The sequence below is a fragment of the Prionailurus viverrinus genome, chromosome B3 (genome assembly GCF_022837055.1).
Source record: "Prionailurus viverrinus isolate Anna chromosome B3, UM_Priviv_1.0, whole genome shotgun sequence".
NCBI lineage: Eukaryota > Metazoa > Chordata > Mammalia > Carnivora > Felidae > Prionailurus > Prionailurus viverrinus.
The window spans coordinates 105401763-105428904 of NC_062566.1; the positions used below are offsets into that span (position 1 = coordinate 105401763).

The following is a 27142-nucleotide window of genomic DNA, read 5'->3' on the forward strand; positions in this document are numbered from 1 at the left end:
TATTGTGACCATTTTTTTCCCAATACACTTACTTTTCTTTCTTTTTTTATTTTTTTTAAATGTTTATTTATTTTTGAGACAGAGAGAGACAGAGACACAGAATCCGAAGCAGGCTCCAGTCTCTGAGCTGTCAGCACAGAGCCCGACGCAGGGCTCGAACTCACAGACCATGAGATCATGACCTGAGCTGAAGTTGGATGCTTAACCGACTTAGCCACCCAGGCGCCCCTCTTTTTTTAAATTCAAATACATCAGAGGTGCCTGGCTGGCTCAGTTGGTAGAGCTTGCAACTCTTAATCTCAGGGTCATGAGTTCAAGCCCCACTTTTAGGTGTAGAAATTGCTCCAAAAAGAAACTTTTTTAAAAAATGTTTTTAAACCCAGTATTGTTGTTGAGAAAAGAACATGCAGGTTTCAAGTCAAGACAGCATGCTGAAATAAAATTAAATATGTCAGTCATTTTCTTCATAGTGTTCTTCACGTGCTGTTTTATTTCCAAATAGTAACCAACTGTCTAAACACAATATATTGAATGCTTCATCTTTTTCCATTGCCACTTAGATCCTAACTCCTTGCACATGTAGCAACAGCTCTGTGGCTGAGATTCCTGTTCTGTTTCATTCATTCTTATGCTGGCGTCATGCTTCTCTCACAACTTTAAAATACATGTTAACATTTATTAATATGGCTATCCTGTCATTTTTTTAATTAGTTGCTATTCTCACTAGTTTAATTTTTTGTATGTCTACTGTAATCACTCTGTTGTGTTCCCAATTCAAAAATCCCATTGGAATCACTTTACACTTATTAAATAGAGGATGCCTACATGTTATCTTTATAATACAGAGCTTCCCACCCAAATCCATGAGTGTTTCTCCATTTCCATCTTTTAGGTAGCTCAACAGAGTGCTTTGTTCCAGAAAGGTCTTGCACATTACTAGGCAGTTTATAGTTTTTGCTGTTATTGTGGAAAGGATGTTTTCCATCATATTTTCTAACTAGTTATGGCTGGCACCTGATAGAATTTTTATGAGCCTAATAACTCTTTGAAAATTCTTGACAGGAACACACTATTCCACTTTTATCGTCACCAGGTGTTTGCATTTCCAAAGTGACTACTTCTAGACAAGGAGGGGAGAGTGCTGTTGCTACTTTCAAACTCCCTCCTTCCTGGATTGTGGGTCAGGTATGGCCAAAAAGATAATATCTGCCCAGCATTCTGTAAGTTTTACGTTTTTCCCACATATTACCTCACCTAATTTCACAACGCCCGTCTAAAGCGGATGGCATTCTCTACAGTAATCGAGTTATTAGTCTCCTCTTAAAGATGAGGAAACAGAGGCTCAGATCTGAATCACTCTCCTGGAGAGCTGGTTTAAAATGCAGATATCTGGGTCCCACCCAGGACCTATTCCTCAAAATCCTAGGGGTGGGTGTGAAACCAGGAAATCTGTTTTTTTTTTCACTAGCTCCCCCTGGTGGCTACTATGAGACATTTAGATCACGGAGTCAAAAGGCTAAAATTGAAAAGTTTCCTCCTCCATCTTAGGCATTTATTCTACCATACCTCAGTGGAAACTTAATAATTGTGAGGGTGTTTTAGCAATTTATGAAGAATCTGGCATTTTTTGAAGTCTCTCTTTATATAGGGGATTCTGCAAAAGGCATGCTCTGGTTTGCCACCACAAGCCTGTGTGCAGGCTTCACTTATAATTCAGTCACTTCCTCTCAAAGTCTTAATTAAAAGACGGCTCCCCTGTACTCTGTGGCTAACGCCAAGCTGCCTGGCTACAATGGCTTCCACAGCCTTAGTGAACCTCAGGACGCCTTGGCAGTGGTCCTGCCCCAGTGGCCTAGAATCTGGCAATTCTGTAGCTAATGATGGTTGCCTGGAAAAGTGGCAGAGTGCCCCAAGCACAGATCCCACCCAGGGGACCCCCATTGCCGAGGCATCCTCTTACAACAGGTAGGCCAGCTCTCGTGCAGGACAACATTGCTGGTGACCCCATCTTGCTAATTAGTGTGTTGAAAAACTCATGGTGACTCTTTGGGAAATGCCAAAGATTCATCTGCAGAAAATAGGTGTCTCAGAGAAAACCTTCATTTTGGGATGAGTTTAATGCGCTTTTCGGGGGCGCCTGGGTGGCTGAGTTGGTTAAGTGTCCAACTTCGGCTCAGGTCATGATCTTATGGTTCATGGGTTTGAGCCCCACGTCAGGCTCTGTGCTGACAGCTCGGAGCCTGGAGCCTGCTTCGGATTTTGTGTCTGCCTCTCTCTATGCCTCTCCCCCACTCACATATTCTCTCTCTCTCTCTCTCTCTCTCAAAAATAAATAAACATTTCAATTTTTTTTAAATGGTAATAATACACTTTTCAGTTACCCAACCAATATTTATGGAGTTACATGGAAGGTCCATGCTAGACTCTGAGATGTGAGAATAAAGAATACACAACGCTTTATGGCCCACTGAGCAAAAGAGCATGGAAAGAAGCTTAATGTTATTTGGGGGAATCAAGAAAAAATTATGGAAGTGTGTTTATGACTGTGGGAGTTTCCCAGACTGACAAGTGTGGGGAAAGCATTCCAGAATTTCTTTTCCCAGAATTCCAGGGGGAAGAGTCTAAGCAAAGGCATCATGAGTGTTGGATCATTGGAGGGTAAGAAATAAAAGAGAGCTGGAATGGCAAGCCAGGGACAGACTACAAGGACTTTGTACACTCTTGGAAGGTGTTTGAAGTTTATCTTGGAGCTGTTCAGGAGCCACAGCTGCATGAACTCTGATGGCAGGAAGGGAAACCAGCAGATGAGCCTGGGAGAACCGGATGTGGATCAGGAGAGGAGGCCACTGACAAGGCTGGGAGTGAGGGACTGCACGGGAACAGCTACAAAAAGGCTAAAGAGGCATCCCATTCCTGAGGTACCTAGCAGGTGGAATTGGCAGGATGTGGCGACCAAATGAATGCTGTGGAAAGAAAAGCGAGGCCAAGCAGGACTCTGAAATTCCAGGATGTGGACGTCATGGAATCACAGCTCTTTGAAATTCCTTGAAAACCCTTGATGGGAACACACCATTAATGTGAGCCTCCCCAGTCGGTTCCAAAAGCCCTGGAACTAAACAACCTCTTCCCCCTCCTCCTCCTCCTTCTCTTCCGTCATCAAACAAGTACTGGCGGGGGCAGACCTTTCCGGAACACACACCCCAACCCAGAACCGAGGCAGCTTCATTCCCACAAGCTCTGTTCTCAAAAGTACTGTTATTTCAGAAGCCGTTTGTTCAGTGATGCCACCTGACATCTGCATAAGTCTTGCTCTACAAAATCATCCTGCTCACGCTCCCTTTTGCTCCTCAAACTTCCAAGAAGAAAATTGAGACTTCGGGAAGCTGCGGCTTGCTCGAGCTCCCCCAGAGTTCCTTCAGAGTGAGTTCACAGTTCCAACCAGTTCTTCTGCCTTCAAATCCAGGGCAGGTACAACCCGAAACAACTACAAACCAAATCCCCTTCATAATACCTAAATACCTAAAGGAGAAAGGGGTAGGACCGGAGATGGGAGACGTATAGCGGATATGTGTTACCCTGTTCCAATGGAACTCTCATTATTGTAGGACATACCTGCAGACCTAACCCCCAAAAGAGCCCTCAGTTCAGAGTCCTAACAGATTCTCGGGAAGGCTGTTTGGTTTTCTGCACAGTCTATGTTCTGCAGGAACAACACCTCAGGCTTACGCATCAAGTAAGAGACTTCCCCAGGCAACTTTTATTTCAGGGGGGATGGGAGGGAATGAGGGTGGGGAGAGTCTGCAACTCAGCAAACAAGAAGCATTCCTTGCAAAGAAGGGGGTAGAGCTGGCTGGGATAGGCCAGCGTAGATGGGTGAGAAAGGTTTCAAGCCACATGAAGAGAAATATATACGATGGAAGTTTGCAACCCACCAGGAAGGAATTCACAACCAACTCATATTTAGGAAAATGTATTGTTTATTTCTAGTTTCATACAGTTTTCTAACTTATTTTAACTTGAAGGAAATCTCAGATGCTTCTGAGTTGGTCCCTTAAAAAATGAACATGCACACTTTGAGGCTTCAACCAGGTCACAAACGCACGTAAGCAGCGCCTGAGAGCAGCCAGTGGAGCTAGGTAAATCACTGTCCCAGACACATTCTTCCAGAAAAGAAGAAGAGCAGGGGATGAGGGTCAGAAAAGTTCAGAGTGGGAAAAGGTCAGTGGCTGATGCTGAAGGTGTCCAGTCAGCAAGCATGATGAGAGTCAGAATCGAGAGTTTTCATTTAAATCTCCCTTTCTTGCAGCCCTCTGGACACAAGACAAGCCATTGTGATGGTTACCCCTAGCTATGAACAGCTTAGAAAGAGTTTTGTTTTGTTTTTATTTTACATCCTAATTAGTTAGCATCTAGCGCAACAATGATTTCAGGAGTAGATTCCTCAGTGCCCCTTACCCATTTAGCCCATCCCCCTCCCACAACCCCTCCCATAACCCTCAGTTTGTTCTCCATATTTATGAGTCTTCTGTTTTGTCCCCCTCCCTGTTTTTAGATTATTTTTGTTTCCCTTCCCTTATGTTCATCTGTTTTGTCTCTTAAAGTCCTCATACGAGTGAAGTCATATGATTTTTGTCTTTCTCTAACTGACTAATTTCACTTAGCATAATACCCTCCAGTTCCATCCACGTAGTTGCAAATGGCAAGATTTCATTCTTTTTGATTGCCGAGTAATACTCCATTGTATGTAATACTCCATCTTCTTTACCCGTTCACCCATTGATGGACATTTGGGCTCTTTACATGCTTTGGCTATTGATGATAGTGCTGCTATCAACATGGGGGTGCATGTGTCCCTTCGAAACAGCACACTTGTATCCCGTGGATAAATGCGTAGTAGTGCAATTGCTGGGTTGTAGAGTAGATTTATTTTTAGTTTTTTGAAGAACCTCCATACTGTTTTCCAGAGTGGCTGCACCAGCTTGCATTCCCAAGAAAGAGTTTTTATACCCCTTTAGGGTAAACACAATTTGTTCATTTCCAGGTGATAGAGACCTACCGGCTTGCCCCACATCTCACCAAATGAGTCACGAAGTATGAACTTGAACTCAGACATGAGCAGAACTCCTCTGAAGCTTGGATATAAGGCCAAGAGCATGAAACTGTCCTTCTGCTGTCATGCCGGGACAGTGGTTAGCACCCTCCCCCCAGGCATTAATAATCCAGGGGAATGTACCTTTGTTTGATTCTGCTATTAACTAAAAGTTGAGATGGTCTGAAGGTGCATGTTAACTTGTAAATCTTGTCACGTAGACATGCAAATAATTCCTGTTCGGTAGAAAAGAGAACACCCCAGGTTATCTTTTCCATAGGACAACATCCAGTCTCCTAGTGAAGCTAGTCACCTCATGTCAACATTTTGCTTTTTAAGTACCTATAAATGTCAGCTCTTCAAAACGCTCCTTGTACAAGATTTATCATCTTACTAGTTCTCTCATCAATGAGTTAATAAAACTTTGACATATCTTCATCCTATATTTAGCTGAGAGCCATGTTTTTAACTTGCCTAAAATTCTGTTTCCTGCCATGTATATCCTCTAGTGTTTCTTCCTCTGAAACAGCACCTTTAAGGTATCACATCCACACACCTCTTCAGATCTGCCTCATCCTACCTCCTCCAAGAGAGCACGCTCAACATGAGCAATGCAGAGAGCAGGGCATGTGCTGGGAAAGGAACGGAAGCTCCCTCCTGACCTGGAATTTTCACCATTCCAGTCCTTTGGATTCATCGTATATTCATCACATTGACTTCAAAAGACTGCTCTTGGCAGATGAGACCTTCCAGTCCACCACGTAGCAGGGGGAGGGACGTTGGATCAGATTCCTAGTGCTGGGCTGGGCTGGCGGTTTGAGCTGGTTTACAGGGAATGGCCAACACTTCCTCATCCACTCGGTGCCAGGAGGTGACTAAATGTCAAGAGGAGAAGGCTCAGAGCCTGCCTGGGTGAAGCTAGCCGACCCTCCAGAGAGCAAACCCCTGACTTAGACTTTATTAGCACCCCTTCCAGCTCACAAAATTAACCACTCCGATCTGCATAGAGGAACACAAGGAAGCAAAGAGTTTAATGGATTTGGAGAAGACAGCCTTCATTTTACATACTTAACAGGTCACTGACAACTTTTCACACTCTACTGAGAGAACCATCTGAGCCCTTAGCAGGTCCTTTGACCCATTCTCTTGAAAGCCTCTCTAAGCTCAGTAAACAACTCTAATAGCTCCAAGAATAGAAGGTGGTCTGGGATTTTAGCCTGACGTTGTCTGCCAGGCAGATTTGCTGGCTGCAGGCGCTTCCCAGCATTAGTGTCTTGCCAGAGAGCCTCTAGCTGCGCGTGGCTCTGCACATTTTGAAGGACTTTCTTTTGCCTGAGTCACCTCTGGTGCTCCATTCCTATACCGTGTGTTAAGCATCTGTTGCATATACCAGCAACTGTGCTGTGTGTTCTGCAGGATGTGAAGCATGGAGAGTCTGTCCTCAAGGGTCTTCTGATCCAGTAGGAGATACAAGACACAGATCTAAACAGCTATCATCTGGGGTAGAAAGTGACCAGTAATTCACAAATATCATGAAATTTTGTGCCAGTTAATATGCACTGCATATACAGTGGAGAGCAGCACAGACTGGCTCTTGTCGTTACTAAAGGTTCAGGAAAGATCCGTCGAGGAGGGAAGGTAACAATTGTGGAGCACTCACTATGGGCCAGCCTGTGTACCAGGCATTTTCTCACTTAATTTGCTCTCTTTGGGAAGTGATGTTATTCCCATTTTTAACAAATGAGAAAGGAGAGGCTCAGAGATGTTAGGTGGCTTTCCGAAGGTCACTCGGATAGTGAATGGCAGAGACAGGTGCCGAACACAGAACCATCTGACTTAAAAGATCCCACTCTTTCAACCTCACTACATTTACTATTAGCATTTTGGGGCATGTCTTCCTTCTGTGCTGTTGTGACTGATTTGTTTCCAAATCAAGGAACTTTGTAGGATACAGGATAGCAAGCAATAAGGCATCCACTACTACGTTGAGATACAGACTCACAAAGCCATTTGCAATCTCCACAAGGCGCCTTTCTTTAGGATTCTTTCTACCAGGGCTGACCAAACACACAGACTAGACAGTCCCTACACAGCAAAGCTGAAAGCCAACACGGCTTCCGCCCAAAAAATGCCACCCTCTCTCCTCCCACCACTTTGCCTTAACACAAGGAAATTATTTCAGTTCCTTCTCTTTCATTTTCTCTGGAGAAAAGAACTCTGGATTTCATAGCTTAACAAAGCCTTCAGCAAAAATGTCTAAATTAGTGAGTCAGGACAGCCCTCCATGCTCACTCACCTATGGGGCCCCATCTCCCCCAGTGCACCCTGGGTAGCAGGTGAACCACCCCTTGCCCCTCCCCAGTGCTCCCTGGGCAACTCTTGGCCATTCGTGGGACTCAGCTTAGACATGTCCTCCAGAAAGCCTTCTCTGATGAAGCTCCAGCAGAGAGGGGGTGTGGGGGTGTGTGCACGCACACACACGCACACACATGCAGTAGGGCCCCCTGCATGTTCCCACATGCCACCAGCACCCACACACATGCACACATGCATAGTGATACAGTAATACCCCCGCTGTGTGCTCCCACACCCTTCCATGCTACCTCTGACATAGCATTTACTACATTGCGCGGTGCCCAGGCTTTGCCACTAAACCCCTCCTCCCCAGACCCCATGACAGGAGGAACTGTATCTGGTCTTTCCACACCCAACACTGAGCATGGTCTAGGAACCCGATCAACCCTTGAGTGAGAGAAGGACAGACAGAAGGGAAAACTACGCCCAGACTCTCATTCCACAGTCCAAACTCACTGGGCTGGCACTCACGCAGGCCTGGTACAAGTCCCTGCAGTCAAAGGTACCCAGAGAGAGAAGGGTGGGGCCTGAGGGAAAGCAGCCTGGAGGGAAACCCCACCAGCGCCCCCATGACAAAGGTCAGTGCCATTGCTTGGGAATATATGCAGGGCCCCAAGGGGCCATGAGGATAACTAGGCATCTGGGCCTCACTCCACAGATGGCTCTGGGCCTGGAGGTCGTGGGAGGCTCCGAGAGGGTCTCCAGAACAGCTGGCCCTGACCTGCATGTACTGGGCTCACCAGAGGCAGGAAATTCCATGTTGTAATGGCTGGATTTGTTCCATTCATTCCTGATCCATGACTAGGTAGTGACTTGGTCATTAAAGAAACCATGTAGGCAGATTTCAGGAACATCTGACTGGGCTCCACGCATGCAGGAAGAGGAAAATATAACAGAACAAAGCTCTGGAAATATGAAAGGAAATAAAAATGTTTGAATGCCCCCTCTTCTGTCAGCATCGGCACCAGGGATGCATGGAACGGGGTTCACTGCTTAAAAACACAATTTGAAAGCTCGTCGCAGTGGCTACAGCCATGTTATCAAGCTGAACCCATGTTGATCTGGGTAGATTAGAAAAATCGTTCCTGGGGTCTAGGGAGGCAGCGCTTTTAAACAAGTGCTTTTCAGAGAATGAGCCATTGAGAAGTACTTAGCATACATGTAGTCCGGGAACCTGAAAACAAATAAAAGTAACAGCATAACAGAATCAGCAACTCTGAGCAGACTGGAGAATCTGACCGGCCTCTATAGGAGATACAGTGATAAAGGTTGCTATGCAGTCTGTCTGTCTTTCCTATACAGCTAAGGGTAGAAGGAGCCAAAAATCATCTTTCCCTGCATTTGCACATTTTTTGATCAAGTAGGGGGAAAAAAATCACATTCTCTCACATACTTTACTTTCTTTTTCTAAAAAGAGATTAAACGGGGGGGGGGGGGGTGGAGGGGGGAGGGGCTGGAATTTAAATTGGCTCTTTTCATTCATCATGAGAATTGTATTGCTTTTGCATTGCATGTGTTCAATCTGAGTTGAGTTTCAAGATGAGACTTTATTTCATTTCCAGACATGTACAGAGTAGTGGGTGTCCCTATATCACTTCTCACTTTTGGCCACAATTGCTTGGCAAGGCAGTGAACCTGCTGGGTAAATCAAACTGCCCACTTTTCCCTCTATATGCACCCTTTAGGTATGTGAAAGCGAACCCGTGCAACATCTCCTCTGGCAACTGAGGTTCAAAATCGTAATAAATCAGTTGGGCTAACGCACTGGACTATTCAATTTAAAAACAAAACAAACCAGGGGCGCCTGGGTGGCTCAGTGGGTTAAGCGTCCGACTTCAGCTCAGGTCACCATCTCGCGGTCCGTGAGTTCGAGCCCCGCGTCAGGCTCTGGGCTGATGGCTCAGAGCCTGGAGCCTGCTTCTGATTCTGTGTCTCCCTCTCTCTCTGCCCCTCCCCCATTCATGCTCTGTCTCTCTCTGTCCCCAAAATAAATAAACATTAAAAAAAAATTTTTTTTTAAATAAAAACAAAACAAACCAAAAAAACCTTTTTAAAATGAAGGTGAAGCCCTTCTCGTTTCATTATTAGCTTTGCCTTATAGACTCTAAACTATGTCAGTGGGCTACTATTCTGTGCTTTCGTGGCTTAATCAATATTTCAGGGACAGACAGAAGCAGAGAGAGTTCAAACGGAGAAGTTGCTTACACGATTCTGTATCCTGAAAGGGGGCTCCAACAAAAAAAAAAAAAAAAAAAAAAAGGAAAAGGAAAAAATACCCTAACCAAGAAAGGGTCCAGCATCCTTTTGCTTCAGGATCTTGATATTCCAGGGCCTAATGGGGATCGATGAGTAGCCTACAGAGTGTCCTAGTGGCACAAGTGATATTCATCTCAGTTGAGAAATTTGGACTTGGCTGAGCTCATCTGCTCTCACTGCAGGCCAAGGTTGCCTTTCACTTGCAAATCATGCTGTCGGCTTGGTTTAGAATATACATGGGTGAGGCATATGCTTATCCTTGCCTCCCAGGAAGATGTTGGCATGGAGACATGTGAAGCCTCCTGATGGAAGCTCGCATTTATGGACTCTCCTCTTCTCTTCTCCCCTAGTGACTGTGACAGTGGGAGGCAAGCAACATTTGCTCGGACTGTATGACACGGCAGGACAGGTACGTTTTTGCTGTTTTGATTCATCAAGGGTTTGGGAGGGGGGAGAATGATCCATTTGGCTAGGCACAGGGGGACTAGCAGTACAGATATTACATTTTCTGATCATTCGGGGCAAATTTATGGTCTGTCTAAGTGAAACTAAAGGCACGTTCTTCATATCATAAAAACATTTATAATCACAAAAAAACTAACTCAAAGAAACATTACTTGAGGTGTTGATAGGCAAGTAACAATTCATTGATGGACGGTTATCAGTAACCAAAATAACACATTTGCCAAGAGTCTCAATTTCTTCCTGCCCATACCGATGCCAGATTCAGGATTAATGAGTCAATTTTATACATATTAGTTTCACTCATTTTTTTTTCATGCTATACTCTTTGCCCAGCCGTTATATGAATTGCCTAATGAGCTGTGGAAAGGTCCAAAAAGAGTTGGGGGGTGGGCGGGTTGGGGGGGGGGAGCACAGGAGAGGGATTAAGTGCTGGAAAGAATAAAAACCAGGATCCTGAATGGTTTCCAGAAGTGAGGGTCAACCCTGCACAACTGGAGGTTGACTCTAAATTCTCTGAGATTCTTGAAATATTCTCACTCTGTCAGAGATGCCTTCAGGTTGGAGAATGTAACCAACCAATTATGTAAGGCCATAGACTAGAAAGAACCCTCAACACTGATTCAGTCAGCACATGCCCTACTTAGATGAAAATGCCACCTTACCTTTCTTTCCTCACACCCCACACTCCACTCTGAAAGGCTTCTAATGTTATAAATTCATGGGTTGGAGGCAAAGTGGTTAAGCAATTGATGGCCGTGGCCCAATTTCTTTCATAGAGCTCTTGTTACCATTGGGTCATTTATTTAGGTCAAAATCAGCGGGTTGTTCAGTCTGTCCAAATTCATACATCTTAAGTCCTTTGGAGTGAACGTTCACCAGGCTCTTTCCCACTGTGAGTTTCCTGCTAATTGTTCTTTGTAGTTATGCATTTGTCTGGGCCTTTTTCCCACAATTATCTGGAGATATGTCTTTTTGCTCAACTTGAAAACTCTCCACTAGGAAAACTAAGAATAAATGGAATTCTCTTTGGGATTTCTGTGTGCATTTGCAAGGACCACATATAAATGTCTGTGGGACACCAGAGGCTGATGCTGGGCAGGCCCAGGCAGTGGGGAACTGGAAAATCTTGCACCAGACTCAAGACTCGTAAGAGTGTCAAGTTTCCCTTTGTTTGCAGATGGCTGTTGTAGCCAGCTACTCTCAGGAAGTGGGTGGGGAAAGAGACTTCTCACCTCAATATCAAGACACTCAACTAGGAAAGGATGCTCCAAATGCCCAAATGGGAAAATTGGTTTGGCTCCTCTAGTCAAAGTACAAGGGTCTCCGGGCACCTCCTGCTTAACTGTGCCTCCACCAGAAAGCCTCCTGGCAATAGAGGTACACTGCTGTTTGGACTGGATTTGCCTACTTTTGTTCAGTTGTAGAGTCATTAGGCTGTCCCCATTCATCAGAAACTCACAGCCTGAAAGAGAGAGGAGTTTACACCCTTCACTCCCGTAGTCAGAGTTTATGAATATAATCTAGTTTGAAAAGTTCCATGTGGCAAGGATTATTGCCTGACTCTGAAGCCTCTTGCCTTCTGAAAAGCTCCCTGTGTCCCCACGCTCCCCTCTTCTATAGAAACCCCTGACAATTGTTAGCTTCTGTGCATTCACTGTCCCTGGAGCAACCTCCCCAGGCCTCTGTTTAATTTCAAATCCAATAAAACTGTTTAAAAGCGCCTATGGAGTTTAATTATTCTTTCCCACTGCTGTCCTTTTTAGAAAAAAATTTTAAATAACACGAGTATAGGAGTTGAAGCTCTAAGGCAGTATAGAAATATCTTTAAACTCCAAATTGAAGGAAGTAGAATGATCCAAACCTCCGACAGAGGTGAAGTGATGGGCACTGATAAAATGTCACAACAAGTGGGTTATAGATACTTCTTCAACTTAACTTTGACTCTAATGCTTTCCATCAGCTCCTTTGAAAGCTCAAAAGGTGGACAAGGTTCACAGGGGAGCGTGCAGCATGGGGAAAAGGAGTCAGGACACATCTTAAAGTTCCTTCTAGGCCCTAAAATTCTATGATTATGACTTTTAATAGACGACTTCAAGAAGGCCTAAAAGATCTGGAGTAATTAAGCTAAATGATGGGAGGCTAGACTCAAGGGAGACCTCCCAGCAGTAAAGCAGTGTTAAATATTGGAGTGTGTTACACTAAAGGGTGACATGCAATTCATTTTGCAGGATAATGGTGGTTTTCAAACTTGAGCAGATGTCAGATCACCTGTGAACCCTGTTAAAACCCACCCCCTGAGCCCCACTTTCAGAATTTCTGATTCTACGGGTCTGGAATGGGGCCCAAGAATTTGCACGTCTAACAGATTTCCTGGTGCTGCTGCTGCTGGTCGGAACACCGTATTGTCAGAATCACTGTTCCGGAACCTTGCCACTCAAAGTGCGGCCCACCCACCGGCAGCATCGGCATCATCAGGAAGCATGTTAGAAATGCAGATTCTCAGGCCCCACCCCCCAGCCTACTGAATCCGAAAATTCATCTTAAGAAGATCCCCACATGATCCGTATGCAATAAAAATTTGAGAAACACGACTCTGGAAGTCTTTGGTGGTCAAAGCATGGCTCCTCACCCTTCAGAGGCTGCAGCAGAAAACAACCCTAACCTGAGTGGATTCCCATGGTCCTACAACTCTGCCAATAAGGCTTTGTAACAGCTTTAACTTACAAGCATGATCCCCAAATTTCCATTCCCAGCCTCGGGCAGGATAATCCATCATCCTGAGTTATATTCTAGCAAATGTCGCTGAGGTCACACGCTCAAGGAACATTTAACTAATTCAAACATACTCATATGGCCAGAGTTACTAAGAAGAAAGAGAGGTGATCTCACAACCAACTGATTCATTCCCGAACCGCACAAAAGGAAATAAGTCTCTGAAACCAACTATAGAGTTCTGTCTTGCTGTGAATCATTCGATTTTCCTACATGAGTAAACCAAGGAGTAGTGTCCCTCCTCTGTGCCTTGAGCTCACTGTGGGTCGGCGTTGATGAAAACAACCTCAAGAGGCACAGGTTCTGAAGGGAAAAGTGATAGGAACTCAGTACTTCTGCCTTCAGAGTCAGCCCAAGACAAAAACGGTCGCACCCGGCTCCGTCCACATTGCTATGTCCAGTCTGCCCCGGACACCACTGCAGCCCCACCAGGCCCTCCTCGGACGTGCTCCTGGCCCTTCACGAGCCTGCCAAGCATTCGCCACAGACGGTCTATAGTGAAGCCACGTGCATACACGGCCAGCACATGGCGGCTGCTATTAAAATTAGCTCCCGCCCCGAATCCCTGAAGCAAACAAATATTGGGACTTCAAGTGGAATCCTTTGAAAACAAAGAGTTCCTCTATTAGGTGGAATCCCAAACGTGAAGTGAGGCAACGTGAGGGATTGTTCGCAGGCTGACTCTGCAGGTTACCCCCTAGCTGACGCTGGAGAGGCAAGAAGGCCAGGCCCATAAAGCCAAACCTATCTAGGTCTCGCCAGGTCGTGCTGCACGGCCCATCTTTGGCTCAGATCTTTGGCTGAGCTACAAAGAATCCCAGAGCCAACTTTTCCATGACGTACTTGCAGGCCAGTCCGTTTCGAGTGCGTCATTAGAGACTAAGGGGACGACGAGGGTGCCGGGGTGGGGACGCTGCGGCAAAGCCTGGGCATTTGCCAGCTGAGGAATGCCGAACCGGTGTGTCCCGGGTCATGGCTCAGAGCCAGGCGTCTTCCCACCCTGCTGCCGGCCACATAGAGTGGAACCAGCCACCGCAGTGAGGCATCTTGCCTCCCGCTCTCGGTGGGCACACGAGCCATGTGGGTGAAGGTCTGCTCAGATTGTGGCCTCTCAGACCCAACTCCAGGATAGACATATCTCAAAGGCAGCACTTCCAGGGAGGAATGAGGATCTCCTGGTGTCGGGAGCCCCGTTTCTCAGCAGGGTGAACCCCCAGGTTCTCTGTACACAGGCCCCCCACGATGCAGTGCTATTTGTCAGCAAGCACAGGATGACGCAGAGAAACCACAGCCCCCAGCAGCTCAGCTGTCACCCGTGACCGTGGAAGTGTGGGAACAGAAAGGCCATCAGCCACACCCCTCCCTCAGCTGAGACTACACACTGCTTGTCTTCACCTGCCCAGATTTCTGAAGCCCCTCGGCCCCCAAGGGCTTAAAGAGGCAAGTGGCCAGGCAGGGAGGCAAGTACAGGTGGGGTCCATTAATGGCAACCCAGGGTCCACTTGGAAGGACACGAGCCTTCCCTTTTGCTATCGGCTGACCCAATGGGGCCATCAAGAGCACAGAACCTGGCATCCTCCACGGATCCTCCATGGAAAGTTTGCCTAAAACAAACTCTAGGCTTTGCCTAAAGCCTCAACACAAATGTTTTTCCTCAATAAGCAACCCAACCTTCTTGCTCACGTGCATCTTCACGTGGTTTTAGAAGTGTGCAATTTGGAGGATGTGAAAGAAGTTTGCTCACGTGACAAGTTATTGGTAAAAGTAACCTTAGGACACAAACTTATTTCTTCTCAAATTACAAAAAAAAATGGAGCCGTAGAGACATCGATTCAGAGGTGCAATCGGAGTATGCAAGCACTTGGGTCTCTTTACTACTCAGTTTAGAAAAAGTTAATTTCGGGTTCAGCCCCGGGAGCCAATGAGGGTAGGGACACTACAGCCGTTGTTGACAAGACGGACTCTTGACCCCCAAAGAACTTAATACATCCAAGACACTGCTGTAAGCCGTCTACACATACTAACACGTTTTATTCTCAAACAACCCTATGGGGCAAGCACTATTATCGACCTCATTTTACAGGCGAAGAAACTGAGGCAGAGAGAATTTACCCAGCGTCACAGAGTAGTCACAGGCAGTACTGGGATTGGAACCCAAAGAATGCGTCCCCCTAGCCCATGCTCCTAAGTACTATGCTACACTCCCACCCTCTGGATGTTACCCACATTTCCCAAACCAAGCCTGACAGACAGGAGTGTACTTGATGGGAGAATCCGAAAATGAGACATGTGCTAAAATCTGGGATAAATGTCACTAAGCCCAGGAGGACTTTGAAGCTGAATTCTACATCCAATTTGATGTGGGTGTGGGCTGCGGTGGGGTTAGGGGAGACTCAGTGCAACTCTCCTGTCCCTCAACATGTGGTCCCTGGACCAGCGACATCGGCATCACCTGGAAGCTCGTCAGAAATAAATCGGTGGCCTTCGCCCCAGACCTGCTGCTGCATGAGAAGCTGCACATTAACACGACTCCAGTGTGCCTAAGGTCTGAGGAGGACTGGTCAAATAATTTCACTTTGCTCCCCACCTGGGCCATCATGCCGTGGCTCTTCCAGACACATGTGGAGGGTGTTTGGCCATCTGATGAGGCTGTCCCTGAGCTGTAGTTTCTTAATAGTTGCCCAATCCAAGAGCACCAGATCTGCCTTCAAACCAGTCTCCCGCCTTTGGGGTAAAGTTGGTGGAAAGTACTCAAGAGTCCACCTTGACCCAAATCCTTCCCTATCCCCTGAGACCCCCAGCCAGCCAGCCAGCCAGCCTCCTTGCCCATTTTAGCCCTCCAGAGCCCCACTCAAGTCGCAAGTTTAGAGTAACACCTTGTCTCCTCAAGAAGCCTTCAAGACTGGTCTTCCATTCTCAGCTTCGACATGATAATGGGGGGGCGTGAAATACCAGCTAGACCATCGATTCATTTCCCAGAGCCCCTTCCCATCATCCCAACATGTGGTCATCCAACCCAGGCTCGGAATGTGCCTGGTGAGAAAAACTCATCAGCTGATACAAATTCAAATCCCCCAGCCTCCCAGCACCCAGCCCTCCATCTCACGAGGACACTTGCCTTTATTAATGCTGAACCCTCAGCCACATTTTATCGCCATAGCCTGTGGCAAATGGGGGCCGACGGGAGTCCTGCCGGTCCAGGTGTGAACCTCCTTCAAAGGTGTGTTTGCTCTGTAGCCCTGATTAAATCACTCAATCTGTCTAGAGTTTCACTTCTTAAACCACAAAATCAGCTGAGAGGGAAGGAATGATAAGCTGCGGTTCTGAAACTTGACCTGCAAGAGCGTCACCCGGACAATTTGTTGCACCACATACGGTGCAGGCGATCCCCAGGGCCTTGGCTTCGGGAGGGCTGGGGAAGGCCTGAGAATGTGCGTTGCTCACAAGCTCCCAGGCCAAGGCTGCTGGTCAGGGGCCACACTTTGGGAGCCACTGCACTGATCTCTAAAACCTCTTGCAGCCCTCATCTGTATTTCTCCAATTCAGTCAACTAAATACTCTCTGGTATTCTGTTATCACAGAGCTAACCAAGAGCAAGAGAAATGTCACCTGTCTCACTTCCAAATAAATTGAGTAGACATAGACTCTGAAGCAGGCTCCAGGCTCTGAGCGGTCAGTGCAGAGCCTGATGTGGGGCTCGAACTCATGACTGGTGAGATCATGACCTGAGCCAAAGTCGATGCTCAACGAACTAAGCCACCCTGGCACCCCAGAGTTACACAGCTGGACTAAGCTTTCCACAGGAGAGATATCCAGAACACAAGCAAGATAAAGCCCACTAAAGGCGAAGGTCAGAAGTCACTCAGCTGAGGGCCTTGGCTACCCTGCCAGGAGGGTAAATGATCAAAAACACCCAAACTCCTCTCCCATGCCCACCCACACAGTCCCACAGGCAAACCCTGGTCTTCCTAACTTTTCCAGAATGTAAGCGGCATTCCTTTGATGGCTTCTAGGTAAAAAATCAGATAAACATGATCCTTTCAGACCACCAGTTATTTGTTCCTACCTGATCCAGTAGTGACCCTTCTGAACGTGCAATTTTGTGGGTTGGCGTTGAGGGTTTAAATATACAGTGTCTGCTGCCATCTGCTGGTAATTTCTAGCAAGTGCAGGCCATGAAATAGATCCTATATCCGAAGGTCCAATATTTCTTAGATTCCTAGGTCAAGATATATATCCGTATTAAGATATCCAGATAACTGAATTTTCAAAAAAAATGCTTAATCTGCTGCTTAACATTCTGAGCTGAAACAAATAATGGGGTCACAATGAAGAGCTGGAGCTGGATTCGGGCTAAAGAGCCCATCCCAGTATTTAATAGCTCTGAGACATTCGTTCACTACCGAACTTCTCTGAACTTACGTTCCTCTTCTCTGAAATATGAATGTTGATGCTGCCATGTCTCCGGTGCTAGTGAGGATTCAAGACACGTAAGTGCCTGAAACAATGCCTGGCCCTTCGTAATAAGCCCTTGATCCATCCTCAGTGACGAAGATAAAGATAATGCAAATCATTTGTTCTCAACTCCATGCCAGTTCCAACCAATTATATCAGAATGCCCAGCTACCCAGGCCCACTCTCCACAAATCGTGATTTAATTGGTCCCGGAGTGTGGGGAGAGAGGCAGCAGGGTGTCAGGATGGTCTTAAAGCTCCCCAGGTGATTCTAAAGAAAACCCTGCAATAAATGCCCCACAGAAAAGCCATGTGTTCGTTGGCAATTCACTGCAGAGAACCTGGTGTCATCCAATCAGTCAACGGCATTTATGGAATGTTTGCTGTCGACAGAGTAGAAGTAGGGCATGAGGAAAAAAAAAACAAAAAAACAAAAGCCAGGATGGTCCCTGCTCCATTTATCACAATCCAGATGGGAAGATGAAGTGGCAAAGGGCAGGTGGGGTACCATGAGCAGCTGTAGATTGTGGCCTGGGAAGGAGAGTTCTTAGCTTGTCAGCCTCACAGCTCCCCTCTAACAGAAAGCCCCAGAGAGAAAGGAAAGCAGTGCAGAGACCAGGGGCAAGAAGTTTTGGTTACAGGGCTCGTTGTGTAAAGAGAAGGGGAGAGTGACAAGAAATGAGCTGTCCACTTCCCCACTGCCCTGTCACCCCCCCCCCCCCATCACCACCACCACATACACGACACACACGCACGGGCACAATTCAGCTGCTATGCAGCCAGCAGGCCAGGCCCAGCTGTCCACTGTGACCAGTGTTTATTCAGCAATGCACCCAGCTCCTACTTATTTGCTTTAATAGAAAAGTGACAAATGAGCCACGATCCGTGATTTTTTTATATTCTTTTAGTTTATTTTCGAGGACTTGGATTTTTTCAGCATCCTTGCCATCTTATGCTGCATTTTGTTTGGGTAACTAAAAATCTTTGCTTAGGAGCGGTGGGGTGGCTCAATTGGTTAAGCGTCCGATTTCGGTTCACATTAGGATCTCGAGGTTCATGAGTTCGAGCCCCACATCGGGCTCTGTGCTGACAGCTCAGAGCCTGGAGCCTGTTTCAGATTCTGTGTCTCCCTCTCTCTCTCTGACCCTCCCCTGCTCACACTCTCTTTCTCACGCTCCCTCAAAAATGAATAAACATTAGATATATATATATATGTATACACACACATATAATCAAAGGATACAACGATATGAACTATGTAATCAATTTATCTTTTTTAAAATGAACACATGGGGGCGCCTGGGTGGCGTAGTCGGTTAAGCGTCCGACTTCAGCCAGGTCACGATCTCGCGGTCCGTGAGTTCGAGCCCCGCGTCGGGCTCTGGGCTGATGGCTCAGAGCCTGGAGCCTGTTTCCGATTCTGTGTCTCCCTCTCTCTCTGCCCCTCCCCTGTTCATGCTCTGTCTCTCTCTGTCCCAAAAATAAATAAACGTTGAAAAAAAAATTTAAAAAAAAATAAAATGAACACATGTCTGTTACATATGTAAATAAATATAAAATATTCAAAAGGATACGGTTAAACCATGGCTTCCTCTAGGAAGAGAGGAAAAACTATTAGAGATTACATATTTGAATTGCAATGAGCATATATGAGTCTAATAATGTTTTTTCATGTTAAGAAGAGGAGTCAGGGGGCGCCTGGGTGGCGCAGTCGGTTAAGCGTCCAACTTCAGTCAGGTCACGATCTCGCGGTCCGTGAGTTCGAGCCCCGCGTCAGGCTCTGGGCTGATGGCTCAGAGCCTGGAGCCTGTTTCCGATTCTGTGTCTCCCTCTCTCTCTGCCCCTCCCCCGTTCATGCTCTGTCTCTCTCTGTCCCAAAAATAAATAAACGTTGAAAAAAAAAATTAAAAAAAAAAAAAAGAGGAGGAGTCAGGACCCTAGTAAATGAATCGCTATGTTGCACATGCCTATGTGTATGTGGTAAGTGTGAACATACAGATTTGGTTGCCCTATGTATGTACGTACTGTGCATATATATATGAATGATCCATGGTGTGTATGACAAGTATGTCATATTGTGGTGTGTGCAGATATGTATGTATACATAGTGTATACTTATGTAATATCAAGTATACACACACATAACATTACTTTTGGCTTATGTTACTAAATTCTACGAAAATATAAACGTTATATTGAAATAGCGGATTTACCTCGGAACCTCCTAGAACATTTCACATACGGTGAAAGTTACTTGCTGACACCTTCCCAAAGGTGAGATGCTCCAATGTTTTACTTTGTCTTTATCTTCTTCTGCTCTGACAGCATATACGTGAACAACCTACATAAGCCAGAACTCTCCAACCAGAACATATTCTGGTTTGAAACCTGGGGAAAGAAGAATCAATCTGGTATTTTATTATTTAGGCCATGCTGTGGCCTCTAGGTAGACTTCACAGGAAACCCCGAATTCTGAACTCTCAACCCTCACCCAATATATTTCTACAAAAGTGTGCCGTCTGATTTGGCAGCAACTCTTCGCTTTATATTTACAGCTAGCTTATTCTAAATTAAATTTGCATGGAATTTTTAAAAATTGTGTAAGAAGAGAACTGCTGTGCCTTAGCCGATTGCGCACTAATTTAAATCCACATTCAATACAACACAACTCCATTCAATACAGCACAATGCGACGGGGAACTGTAATAATCCTTATTGAATTATACACATTAAATGGGTGAACTTTACAGTATGTAAATTATCTCACTAAAGCTCCTTAAAAAATTGCTTCCTAAGTTTTTCCTAAATGGAAGATATTTACGGGGCACCTGAGTGGCCCAGTCAGCTAAGCATCTAACTCTTGATTTGGCTCAGGTCATGATCTCACAGTTTGTGAGTTTGAGCCCGTGTCAGGCTCTGGCCTGACAGCATGGAGCCTGCTTGGGATTCTCTCTCTCCTTCTCGCTCTTCTCTCCTTCTCTCTCTCTATCCTTCTCTCATCCCCCGCTGGTGCACCTGCACATGAGCGTGTGCATTCTCTCTCTCACAAAATAAATAAATAAATTTTAATTTTGAAACTGTGTGTGTGTGGGGGGGTGCTATTTACAATCTTACAGCAAAAAGGTGTTTTTCTGACTGATGGCTCCTTTATTTCTAGCAATGCCTATAGGGAACCACCAGATCCCAGGGCGGGAGCAGGAGCAGGTCACGGGGAGCTGTGGTGGAGTCTTGCCCAGAACACTCAAGCACGAAGGGCCCGCCTTCCCGAGTCTGTACAAACTCTTTGCTCTACCTGCAGGAGGACTACAACCAGCTGAGGCCGCTCTCCTACCCCAACACAGATGTGTTTTTGATCTGCTTCTCTGTCGTAAATCCTGCCTCTTACCACAACGTCCAGGAGGAATGGGTCCCGGAGCTGAAGGACTGCATGCCTCACGTGCCTTACGTCCTCATAGGGACCCAGGTTAGAGGCGGGTGATGGCAAGGTGTGGTGGGCAGGGCAGGAGGGCAGCAAAAAAGGAAAGACCAGGCTTCTCTTGAACAGCCTATTTCACCAACACTAGGGAAGAGTGTGTCTGATGTATCAACCCCAGAAGCAGCCGTGCCTAAGATCTGCATGATTATTTAGCTCGTGGTCGAAAGAACAATAGAGCTATTTACACGAAAAGGAGGTTTTGATGTGATCTTTAAAAATTAATCCCTCTGCTCTTTATTTTTAAGTAACAAAGTACTTTTTGAAGTAGACACCCTTCTCCAGTCCTGAGCCAGAGGAACGAGGTGCGGGTGTCGATCGTGCTAATTACCTAATCTTTTTTTTTATATATATCTGAAATCTACAATTGTTTGAAAGTCACAGAATAGGTATGGATGTCAAAGTGACCCCAAAAGTCCAAATGGGCACATTACTCCAGGAGCTCCATAACACCACTGGAGAAAGACAGAAATTCACTCTTCTCTGTTCCCTTTAAACCTCTTGGTCTTTTGGATCTTAGGAAAGCAGTTAAAAACAGATGTATTAGATAAACAAACCTGTGGCTGTAAAGGGCCTGAAAATGTTTTGAAAGCTAATAAAGTTCTATAATTTGAATTACCAACAGGAAGCCAATTGCACAAATGTGTTCAAGATTGTTCCTACTTCTTATAATTTTGAAAGGATTTTGTTCTTTGCTAAATTACTATCCAAAGACACAGAAATGTAATAATATGGAAGGGTTTTATTATTATCTGTTTCATATGTTCCTGTTTTCTATTTCTCCTTTTATATTCTGACTGAAAAGAGAAATTTTTAAAAATAGTAAAAGCATTTCCTAGAGAAGATATGGACAGAAGATTAACACATCCAAAAATCAGAGTATAGTTAATGCTTCTACTCTGAAAGAGAATTGATTAAAAGCAGGCTTTTACCCTAATTCCAGATGATGATGTTTGACCATACTGACAGAGCCCAGATCCCTGCTGCCAAAATATGTGACAGGGCATAAACCTCTCTGTGCGATTCACGCCTCTTTTATAATTGGTGGCACTACATTGGACAATCAAGACCAAAAAAGAGGGGCACAAGGGTGGCTCAGTCGGTTTAGCATCCAACTCTTGGTTTTGGCTCAGGTTCAGATCGAGCCCCACACTGGGCTCTGTGCTGACAGCACGGAGCCTGATGGGGATTCCCTCTCTCTCTCTGCCCCTCTCTACCCCTTCCCCACGAGCATGTATTCTCTCTCAAAATAAATTAAAAAAAATTTTTTTAAATAAATAAATAGACCAAAAAGAAAAAACCCACAGATCGCTAAAGCAGAGCAATGTGCTTATAAATGGTACTCTAATGTATAAATATTTCGGTTTTTCTTTTTTTTTTTTTTTAATTTTTTTTTTTTAACGTTTATTTATTTTTGGGACAGAGAGAGACAGAGCATGAACGAGGGAGGGGCAGAGAGAGGGAGACACAGAATCAGAAACAGGCTCCAGGCTCCGAGCCATCAGCCCAGAGCCCGACGCGGGGCTCAAACTCACAGACCGCGAGATCGTGACCTGGCTGAAGTCGGACGCTTAACCGACTGCGCCACCCAGGCGCCCCTCGGTTTTTCTTTAAAAGTCACATTTACACCCATTCATGTGTGCATAGGTTCACATACACATTGAGATCTTTTTAAGTTTATTTATTTATTTATTTTGAGAGAGAGAGAGACAGAGAGGGAGTGGGGGAGGAGCAGAGAGAGAATCCCAAGCAGGTTCCACACTGTCAGTGCAGAGCCCGAGGTGGGGCTCGAACTCAGAAACCGTGAGATCACAACCTGAGCCAAAGTCACATGCTTAGCCAACCGAGCCACCCGACACCCCAACACAGTGAGATTGTAAAGCAACTAAAATATTTAGTTAAATTATGAAAACTAATCCCAACATACAGGCTATTTTCAAAGTAGTTCTACCTTTGAAAAGATTAATGCTCATTCCTTAGGTAGACCTTTGGAAATTCCTCTTTAGGATATGCCTTCCAAGTCTGCATCAACATTCCTTAAAATATCCTCATAGGAGACAAATCTTTATCCCCGTGAGGGTGAAGACAAAGATGTATTCAGAGCCAGGAAATAGACATTAAGAAATGAGTAATATAATTTGGGATCAAATGAGGCATCACTGCAAGGTAATAAGACTGATCAATCATTGTAATATCCTGTAAGTGGGATCTAAGAATAAGTAGGAAATTTCAAAAACGCCTGAAACAACCACAGAATTATTAGAGTGAGTCTAGCCCCCGGGGGAATTGCTTTTGGAGAAGAAAGCACATGGAAAACCTGATGTTGACATTTACAAAGAAATCCCTTTATTTTTTCGATGTAATATGGGCATGTGTATGTATGCACCTCCTTAAAGAAAAGTCAGTCGGCAACTTCATAGATGCAAAGTGGTGGTGGGAAGAATCTCTACCACATCACGGTTTAAAATATCTACTTAGCCTAAAAAAATAAGTAAGCTTATCACGCGTGGGTTTTTTTTTTGTTTTTTTGTTTGTTTGTTTGTTTTGCCAGATTGATCTCCGCGATGACCCCAAAACCTTGGCCCGTTTGCTGTATATGAAAGAGAAACCTCTCACTTACGAGCACGGTGTGAAGCTTGCGAAAGCGGTACAGTCAGATTTGGATTTGATTTGAAATATATGCTGACGGAAGAATTTGGTGCATGGTTTGGAATGAGTGAGCTACGTGGACTTTTGCTTTAAAGCGCAGTGTGTTCAAGGATCCTCTGTCTGCTTCATACTGTCCCCTCTGTTCTAGTGACACTGGAAGGGACCGTTTGGTTGGCGTCTTCCCAGCCACCATTGTCTGTTTTTCTTTTAGAAAAAAAATTGGTGAATTTCAACTCCTGAAGCACTTGTCATTTGATTTAGCAACATTTAGAATATCCAGTTCTGTATTTAGTGTGAATAAAGGGACTCATCTCACTACTTACTATCAATGTAATTTATTTAAATGACCCCATAAAAGGTATTTAGTGATTTTCTTGGGGAAAACTTAGATTAGCATCTGGCAGGGTTATATTTGTTCAATATTTCTCACCATATAATGAATAGCCACTTAGAGCGGCCGGATTATCTCACAAACAGCATCTAGAGCACTCACGTGGACCAGAAAGAAGATAACTAGTTGGAGAATCCAAGTGGCTAAGGACAGATAATAGCAACTAACTCACAGCTGAAACTGTCATCACAGACCTTTCTGCATTCTTGAGAGCTTAACACGAATGGTGATTTTGATGGGGAATTTTTTTAGACCAAATCTTTGTCTCCCAATGACCACCAAGATGTGTGCAAAAACAGACACTAAAATGGACACTAGAGGAGGTGTTTTATGCAAGAGGAGGCTTTTAAATCATATTTCCATAACCTGAGTCACTTCCTCATTGATAGAGTCGCAAACCCATAGACCCAGACTAGAAGTTTCAGAAATTGCTTCTACTTTCTTTTTTTTTAAACCAGTATTATTTTTTGTTTGTTTCTCTCATTTGTTTCTGAGAGAGAGCAAAAGCGCAAGCAGGGGAGGGATAGAGAGAGAGGAGACGGCAAGAATCCAAAGCAGGCTCCGCACTGTGAGCCCAGAGCCCAGCGTCAGGCTCCATTCACAAACTGTGAGATCATGACCTGAGCCGAAGTCGGACTCTTACCCGACTGAGCCACCCAGGCGCCCCTCTTTTACTTCCTAAAGTAACTAACCCTGCAAAACTGTGTGCCCTGGGCAGAATAGGAGTCACCCTTTTAAACTGGCCAAGAAAAATATTATATACAAATTCTTCATAAATAAAAATGTGTGTGTTTCTCTTCTGGAAATTTTCTTATAGGCACCAAAACTAAGGGATACACTCGAATAGAAATGAACTAAGTAGAATTATGTTTATATGGACACAATACATGAGGATATTTCACAAGTACTTGAGACAACACTTCCTACTTCTGTGAATGTCATTTTACAACTACTAGTATGAGCCATTCATCGAGTTCTTGGGATACTAAGCCCTTTACAGGCTCTGTCTCATTTCAGCCTCATGGTAACCCGCTGAAGCAGACAGTGTTTGTCTCATCGTACAGGCAAGGAAACAGAGTCTTAGGGAGATGAAAATGTTGGATTCACACAGCTGATAATGACACAAGCAACTCTAATCCAGATCTGCGGATGTCACCGCTGTGTACCTGACCATGATGTAAACTGTCTCCTCCAACCATTTATCTTGCCTTCTGTAAAATGGGTGCATGTCTGGGGGTTCTTCTACCTATTCCTCAAACATTCAGCTTAACTTCTCTCACTAAAGGTACATAAACATCAAGCCACGAAAACAATCGTATGTGATTCCCAGCTATCCGTTTTTCACGAGCAGGTCCCAGAGGCTCAGCACCAGCTTTCTGCATGAACTTGGTTTCCGCTTCCCCTGCTTCCGTCCTATCTCCACCATCATGTTGTCAGTGTCCTAGCCTGACTTCTCATTTAGGAAATTGTTTCTCCCTCTGAAAAGAAGTCACTCCAAAGCCTCCCATCTCGTCTCGTACTTATTTTAGGAACAATGGCTGAGTTCACCACTTTATTGCCTTTTGCCAGTTTCTCCTAGCAACTGCTCTCGGATACGGAGAGAATCGTGTTTAGCTTATGAAACCCAATTTAGAAGAAATCCAAGCAAGAGTTTAACTTGTTTCATCACAATTCATGTAATTATAGAGATGCTTTAAGTCTCTCTGCTCCCTGACTTTCCTGTCAAGTAGTTGATAATAACAGCTAGCATTTACGGAGTGTTTGCAGTGTGCCAGGCTTTCTGCCAAGCGCTTCACATGCCATGTCTTAATTAATTCTCACAGCAACCCCCCGAGGTGTGTCTATTATTATTTCCACTTTCCTAGAGGAAACTGAGGCTCAGAGAGGCTGAGGTCACACCGCTAGAAAGCAGCAGAGCTGGGGTATGACGCTGCTTTAACCCACATGTTTCCCTGCTCCCTCCTGTAGTCTGTAAAGAAACCTGGAGTCTTGGGGCTTCTTTTCTATACACTGAAGCCCTGTACTTTAATGTGCATCTTCTCCCCATAGTTCAAGTGCTTTGCAAGTTCAGGTCTTTCATATTCAATTCCTTTGGGTCAGTACCTTTCCATTTCCAGGGCATTTTTCTTCTATCACCTCTCTTTGGCCGCAAAGAGCGTTTTATTTTCAAAGGCCACTTTCATACCATACATAGTTACCATTCTTTACACTTGTCAAAAGTCTACCACATTTACATAAATATTTTTGCATCCATTGGTAATAAATATTCATCGTTATGCCTCTGCTTGTTTTATCCTCCCTCTCCTTGGCATTATTGCATTTGTTCATCCCCAGCCAGCTTCCTGATGGGCGCATGTCCACACTACTACCGGCCGCACTTGTCAATAACTCACTGAACACCTCACATGCGCCAGCCACCCTGCTGCACTGGAGCTCTAAGATTATAATTCACTGGGCATTCGCTTTCTCAATTCCATCTGATTCAACCTGACCATGATTTTCTAAGTTCAGACTTCCTAAGGTATTTCTTGACAAAACGCTTTGCCATTTTCCCTTTTTTCAGCCTTTGGCCTCTTTTTTGCCTTCTTCTGCTATCTTCTTCACCCCGCGCCTTCCTTATGATTGTTCTCACTCTTTGTCTTGGTACCCGTTTCCTGCTGGCTTTGTAACATGTATGCACCAGTGGGTTTAAAGCAGCAAAATTGCTGGGGTGCCTGGATGGCTCAGTCGGTTAAGCATCCGACTCTGGTTCAGGTCATGATCTTGCGGTCAGTGAGTTCGAGCCCCGTGTCAGGCTCTGTGCTGAACCTGGAGCCTGCTTCAGATCCTGTGTCTCCCTCTCTCTCTGCCCCTCCCCCCGCTCATACTCTGTCTCTGTCTTTGTCTCTCTCTCTCTCTCAAAAATAAATAAACATTAAAAATAAATAAAAAATAAATAAATAAACATTAAAAAAATTTTTTAAAGCAGCCAAATCACTGTAGAAATCCTGGAATCAATGTTTAGTCATCTTTAAAAAAAAAAAATGTCTATGTACTTTACACACAGAGACAAACAGAGCGTGAGTTGGGGAGGGTCAGAGAGAAAGGGAGACACAGAATCTGAAGCAGTTTCCAGGCTCCAAGCTGTCAGCACAGAGCCCGATGTGAGGCTTGAACTCACAAACTGTGAGATCATGGCCTGAGCTCAGGTCAGAAGCTTAACTGACTGAGCCACCCAGGCGCCCCAATGTTCAGTCGTC

General features: G+C 45.1%; 1 protein-coding gene across 1 annotated transcript in view; it reads left to right on the forward strand.

The window, feature by feature from the left end:
• The window catches only part of RHOJ (ras homolog family member J), an 85769-nt gene that overhangs the window by 50010 nt on the left and 8617 nt on the right, over positions 1-27142 (forward strand). Inside the window, exons 2-4 of the mRNA XM_047861357.1 lie at positions 10051-10109; positions 20690-20854; positions 23415-23510. Coding sequence (XP_047717313.1) covers positions 10051-10109; positions 20690-20854; positions 23415-23510 — 320 coding nt within the window. The remainder of the gene's footprint in view (positions 1-10050; positions 10110-20689; positions 20855-23414; positions 23511-27142) is intronic.